This window comes from Daktulosphaira vitifoliae, unplaced genomic scaffold, assembly GCF_025091365.1.
Source record: "Daktulosphaira vitifoliae isolate Bord-2020 unplaced genomic scaffold, ASM2509136v1 Scaffold_45, whole genome shotgun sequence".
NCBI lineage: Eukaryota > Metazoa > Arthropoda > Insecta > Hemiptera > Phylloxeridae > Daktulosphaira > Daktulosphaira vitifoliae.
Window position 1 is genome coordinate 49215 of NW_026099614.1, and position 7084 is coordinate 56298.

The 7084-nt window shown below is 25.4% G+C and overlaps 1 protein-coding gene across 1 annotated transcript; it reads left to right on the forward strand.

Moving 5' to 3' along the window:
• Window positions 1-641: 641 nt before the first annotated feature.
• LOC126908933 (uncharacterized) lies at window positions 642-2587 on the forward strand. The gene is made up of 3 exons (XM_050691277.1): window positions 642-771; window positions 1339-1581; window positions 2343-2587. The coding sequence occupies exons 1-3, from the start codon at window positions 657-659 to the stop codon at window positions 2435-2437; spliced, it is 453 nt and encodes a 150-aa protein (XP_050547234.1). The 5' UTR covers window positions 642-656; the 3' UTR covers window positions 2438-2587.
• Window positions 2588-7084: the final 4497 nt, after the last annotated feature.

Sequence of the window (7084 nt, forward strand, 5' to 3'; positions counted from 1 at the left end):
AAAAATATACCAAATGAAAGGTAATGATATCATGCATCTACATAAAAAAAAAATTATATTGATTTGGTTGTTTTTAAAAAAGTTTAATTAAACTTTTAATTAAAATTAATTTACTAAAAAATTAGTAAAAAAAATTGAAAAAATTTCGAATATTAGCGATTTTTAAATTTGTAATTTTTTTGGAGGTTTCCCTCATTTACGGGGAACGAGGGATTTTTTTTTCAATTTTTGAGGGTAATGTCTTCGACAAGATACGATTTGTGATCTTTGGACGTATCATTAAAAGAAATCGGTTCGGTAAGAGCTGAGAAAAAGTGGTAACAGACACAAAAAAAAAACACATCTTAGTAAAACCAATACCTTCTCAGCTTCGCATCGAAGCTAAAAATTGCAAATGCTACAACATACGAGCCCTAGTCATAACTGTACTACTTGTGTAAAAAATTATCACGTATACTAAAAAATCATATTGACGAATGGAATTTTTGAATTATTTCTTTCAATAATTATTATTTTAAAGGAAATCGAATGGTCAGATTTAAAAGAATCAATTTGTGTATACCTTGAATTCATTTTTTATTTTTAACTTTTATAAAAATTTATTAATTTTTAAATTTTGACGTAAACTATAACATAGCATTAATTTTTGTGAGCAAATGTATCCCATAACAAATTATTACGTAAAAAAAGTAAAAACTGGTGTATTTAATTTGAGAAGTATTAAATATATTGATAACATAATCAACAAGTTTAATTTTTGGAAATTAACAGGTAATTGAAACTTAATTTTTTAATCTTGCGTTTATATATTATTTATATGAATAGTAGAACTTAATGAATTAAACATTCGGTTTAAAATCGATTACAGTTTATTTGGTTGTGCAGTTGTGATTATAAAAGAACGGTATATCGAATAAAAAATATTATAAGAACAACATTTTTTGAAATTTATTGCTATCATAGGATAAACACACTCTCTATGGACCCCCTTTACATTGCTTTGGTCATTTTATTATCGAAACTTTATAAATTATATTTAAGAATAACATAATGCGACATTATTTTGGCAGAGTTATGCATAAGAATAGTTCACTACTTACCATAAACAAAATACTGGTTTGCCATGGATGGGATTGAGTACATAGAGAGCGCCTTCACCATATCATTAAATAAAAAATCCTATTTCAATGGGATAACTAAAATATTAGTTTTTAAACTTTTAGTATATATAATTTTAGATTTGTTCAAGAAGGAGATTGTGTTTTTTTATGTTCTATTTTTATTCTGAGACACAGATTATTATTCTATATTAACATACATTTTTTGGTATTTCCTAAGATGAACCAGAGATAACTTCAAGCGACTTGATTAATATTATGACAGAAGCACTACAAAAAGAAGAAAATATTTTAAAAGAGTCCCTTTGTAGATATGATGTAAAAAAGAATGGCACCATTACAATAAAAGATGCAGAAAAAGTTTTCACGAATAATAAATGTTTTAAGGGTAAATTATTTGGTAATGAATTAAACAACGTACTCAATGTGTATACCGATCCTCAAAATCAAGTTAAATACAATGGTAATCATCATAACTTATTAAAAAGTATAAAATGTTTAAATTGTTAAACATTTTACAACAATTACAATGTCTTATTACATGTTTTTTGTATACTGTTTGATTATTGTTTAAATAATTTTTGAAGACTATTTTCAGAAAATTAATAATTGCTAATTTGAATATATATGTCAGAAACTTTCAAATAAACTACCCTTTTTTTTTTATTGATCATATTTGAACTTAATATGTTGACTCTGATTTAAAAACATTTTATGTTATATAGGAAATATCATTAAATTTTTTAAAGATTATAATATATATAAATTATTGTTATTATTAATTAAGTTTATAATACGGTAAATTCTTTAGAACCAATTATATTTGTATGTTTTTAAGCTTGAAGGGATAAGGGATTAGGTAAGTTGGTGGGTCAGGTATAAGTTGACAACTATTAAGTTAATTATTAATGAGTTATGATAAATATTGAACTAATGAATACAAATTTACATGCGGACACCTATTTTTTTTCATACAATTTATCTTAATATTTTATTTTAATTATAACAACTATTTTACAATTATGCAATAATAATGACTGCTAACATTTTTGTGTTGGATGAAATAATCGCTGCCTAGTTACACTTTAAACCATTATTTTGTAAAATTGTTCTATTCCACTTAATTAAGCCATGGTTAGGGTAGATCTTTTATAGTACGTTTACTATTGGGAATATCAGCTACTCGTCTATTGGTAATAATTTTACAATTATATTTTGTTTCAGAGCTGTTAGAAAATATTGTCAAGCATATTGAAGGACATCCTATTGAAGTTGATAATCAAGACACTAATGATTTCATAAAATTGTCGTTCCAATAATTATGTATAAGATAATTTTTAAAAAAATACTCGAAGTAGCTTATACTCATAGTTTATAAAATATAGTATAACTTTATTAAAATCATTTGTTGCATGATATATTTATTTTTAAATGTTTAAATTGTTATAAATAAATTGATGTTTGATTTACGTTCATAGAAATATTATGATTTATTATCACATTTCTAAGGGTAAGTAGCCATAGAGATACATAATCAAAAATATTATAATTTGTTATCCACAAGAATAGTTATAAAAATTATAAATTTAAAAAAGCAGAAGTTGTCAATTACATGATTATTAAAGCTATATGACTCAATTTATTGAATGACAATTCGCCAAGTTAGATCTCGTCTTAGATAATTATTTGCATTTGATAAAATAAAAATAAATAGAACCGGTTTGAAATTTATGAACACGCTCACAGCATCCGCCAGTAACAAACAAAAGCTAAAGTACTTATAATGTATGTATAGTATACTATAGCTGATTATAATATCTCTTAGATAATCTTTATATTTAAAAATGCCAATTATTAATTGTGGCAGCTTTATAAAATTATGTATATACACTTTTATCTGTTATCAGTTATTGTAAAACGTGTACTGGTATATTGTTAGTATTATTGTTGTTAGTCGTGCTGTACTATTTTCTTCTGACACTTTGATCGAATTACTGTAGTTTAATTATAAAAATGTTAAATTGTTGATATTATTTTTTATTGTAAAATTGTGTTAAATCTTTATTAATATTTCGCCACATCACAGAGAAGCTTTATTAATTACGTTTAGTGTATTGCACAATTCTTAAATTTTGTATGATATTATGTTTTACATAAATTTTGAGTTAAATTTAGTATTACGGGTACTTAACATTGACGTTTTACATTTCTACTATGACAAAAAAAAATTTTTTTTATTTATTGAAAAATATATAATTATTTGCACTTTAAAAATCCCACTTTAACTAATAATTATACATATTTATCTAAAAAAATACAATAGTATGTTAAACTTTATTAAAAATATTATTATCTTACAAAATATACTTGATAAAAACATGTTATTAAAAAATATTTATTACATGTAAATAATTCTCTTAAGAATAAAAATACTTGTCATTGGTTTTCTGTACCTAACCAAAATTTCAGCATTGTAACACTGTAAAATTACAGTTATTCTTAATTGTTTAAATAAGTCATAGAAACTTAGTAATTTTTATAATAAAAAATAATCGAGCTGATTAAATAGTATTATAAATGAAACACAGAACTCATTATTAGCAATACATTTTTCGCTGTGTCAGTAACTTGTACTGTGTCCTAATAAAAATGTTTTTAAAATATATTTATTTTACACAGTAAAACATTATTTTACTTTTAATTTTTAACTGCATGCTATTAATAAATAGAAAGTTATATTTATATTATTAAAAAAAAAAAGCCCCTCAAAACCAATTCTTTCGATAATTTTAAAATACACAAAATCTACAACACTACTCAAGATTTCACTCTCCGGGACTTAATCGGTTTTTTTTAATTAATTTGGGCTTATGAATATTTTTCATAAAATAATTAAATGACACTTAGAAATTTTAAAGTGAATTTTGTTTTGGTAAATCTTTTAATCTAAATTAATTTGTTTATTGAATTATAATATTTTATTTACTTATTTTTCTTATTGTGGAAATAAATGTGAAATAATAATTTAAACATTAAACTTTTTTTAGGTTTCTAAGGTTATTTTAACTGAAAGAATTACTTTAATAAATATAGTTTAAAAAAACTAAAAAACACGCTTTTAAAGCACATTGAACTAAAAAGTGTGTTTTTTTAAACTATATTTATTTTTCACTTTTTAGTTTCATGTTATGATAGTAGTTACTATCAATATCATGGTTGTAATGGGTAACGGGAAATCAGGGTTCGATTCCGGAGAGGGAGTCTGAGAAACGGCTTACCACACCCAAGGAAAGCAGCAGCAGGCCCATTCCCAGAACATGGAGGTTGTGACGAAAAATAACGATATGGGAATCATCCTTTGTAATCGGAATGAATACACTCTATATCTCTTAATGAGAATAAAGCGTGTTAATATATATTTTTAATAGTAATTAGAATATATATATATATACATATAAAGCGACTTAAGTACGTAAACGTATTATGCACTAGGTATAGCCTAGTTTTGTGGGCGGGCGGGGCGGGGGAACGTTATACTTGAGGCATAGATTAAATACATATATATATATATATATTACATATAAATACATGTGTATTTAATCTATGGTTGAACAGATCTAACTGACGACTCATGTAACTTATGATGCACATTACATTTTATACTTTTTTTTTTCTAATCAATTTTTACAATATTGGACTATATTTAAAATATGTCTGTTGTTATTTTTCGCAATTACAAAAAACATTTTAAAAATAAATTTTTGTTTAAGATTTGAAGATAGCCATTTTATAGAAAAGTTTTAAAGAAAAATTTTGGTACCACCAACTTTTATTTTAATTCAGTAGTTAAGTTTATACAGTATTTTGAAGTGAGTTAAATTTTTTTACGATTTTTCTACGGTACCACACATTAATCATCATATGAGAAAGACGCAGTAAACATTGTGTTTTTATGTTATTTACTGTTAAAATTTCGCGATTTATACTCTATGATAGATATTAACACTTGAATAAGCATCTATAGTTGACATGAAAAAACAAGTAGTACACCCAAAGAAAAACCTCAATCAAAATTGAAAGAGAAATTTTATCAAGGGTTTATGATAATGTTTTATTAATACGAACAAAATAACTATTCTTATAAATAATTACTGTTCAAGACAAGAAAAAAAAATATCATATTGATAAATATATCATTGATTCAATAGTAATGATATATTTATCAAATTGAACAATGAATTTATTATATAGATCGAGGTTTTTCTCTGGGTGTAGTAAAACTAAGTTTATTAAAAAAAATCATAAAAACGTTGTCTAAAACATGTTATAATAAGTAATAGCAAACACAATAGTGAATAATTGAATTTATTATCATATCTCCTAACAAGTAATATCCTATAATGATATGATATCAATGATAGACTCACGCAAATAATACAGTGGAACCTCATTAATCCGGACCTCATTAGTCCGGACAGCTGTCTAAAATATTACGAAAAACACGCAGTTTATACCGTAGACTAAAATAAACATAAAATCAAGTTCCTCGAATTTCCCATAAGTTTTAAATCCTGTAAATACGTACCTTATGTCNAAATAAACATAAAAGCAAGTTCCTCGAATTTCCCATGAGTTTTAAATCCTGTAAATACGTACCTTATGTCCTATGTCACGTAATCATATTTTAAATACTATAACCAGTGGCGGCTCGTGGCTTGAACGACGCGACGATCGCACCCCCTACTAAAATTAATTAAAAAAAGATTATTAAATGTATGTTCTTAATACTACATTTTTATGAAAAATAGCTATAATACATTTGTCGTGTGCGAACATTAGAGTTGTTTGCCTCAGTATAAGCGAGTTCGCGTACACACACAAGCAGTGTTTGGACGACCTACAGCGTCGTCCGAATAATATTTGAAACGTATATTATAAACGAGGGGGCCCAATCGTGTGCGTGCGGGTACGGTTAAGCTGCAATCTTATAATAATAATAATATCTTTATTAAGGAAAAAACTCCAATTACAATTTATATATAAATATGATAACAGTAGAGAACACGTAACAATCAAATCACAAACTAATACAAGTAAATTTATATTATAGATTATTAATTTTTATTATTCAATGTATAAAGATCTAAATTTATCGATATTACTACAATCGAAAAAATCCGCACCAGTCCTATTACCCGCCAACATTAAAACAATAATGGGAGAAGATTCAAATATTTTTTTTTTTTATTATTATTTACGTAGAATAAATCTTTAATTCGGGTGCTAATTTTAGGTATTTTTAATTGTAAATGCTCAAGAAGGAATTAGCAATCAATGTCACCATTAATAAGTTAATATAAAAACACTAAATTTTGACTGTTCCTTTTATAACCTAAAGTATTAATATCAAAAAACCCTAAAACTCCATCGTAGCCAGAATGGGGTATCTTTTCAACCCTACATTTAAATGATAAATATCTTGGAAAATTATTTTGTATTGAATCTAAGACATGAAATTGTGTAAAAGAATTATTAAACCAAACAAGTGAAGCGTATTCAAGGCGAGATCTTACTAATGAAAAATAAACTGCCTTAAATCTGCGCAAAAGAATTCGTGGCAACTTCTTTTTATGAAGTGTAAATAAGATTTAGCCTTTATTTTTATCTCATTTATGTGTGCATTAAAAGTTAGTTTCGTATCAAATGTAACTCCCAGATCTTTTACAGTATCTACTCTTTGAAGAAGATAATTGTTTAAAAAGTATTCATGCAGTATGGGGTATTTTTTAGTGTAAAGGATAAGATTGAGCATTTTTCTATATTGTGAGTCATACCATTATCGTTACACCACTTAAGAAATTATGAATATCAGTTTGAAAGCAAATAGCATCGGAAATAGAGTTAATGGTCATAAATAAGGTTTTGAGGTCTTAATTAATTATAAATGCGAATTGTTGGACTTATTT

Coding starts and splice junctions, on each gene's coding strand:
- LOC126908933 (XM_050691277.1), top strand. CDS start 657: ATGTATCCCATAACAAATTATTACGTAAAAAAAGTAAAAACTGGTGTA. Junction 772..1,338: donor TAATTTTTGGAAATTAACAG/GTAATTGAAACT, acceptor GTATTTCCTAAG/ATGAACCAGAGATAACTTCA. Junction 1,582..2,342: donor AAATCAAGTTAAATACAATG/GTAATCATCATA, acceptor ATTTTGTTTCAG/AGCTGTTAGAAAATATTGTC.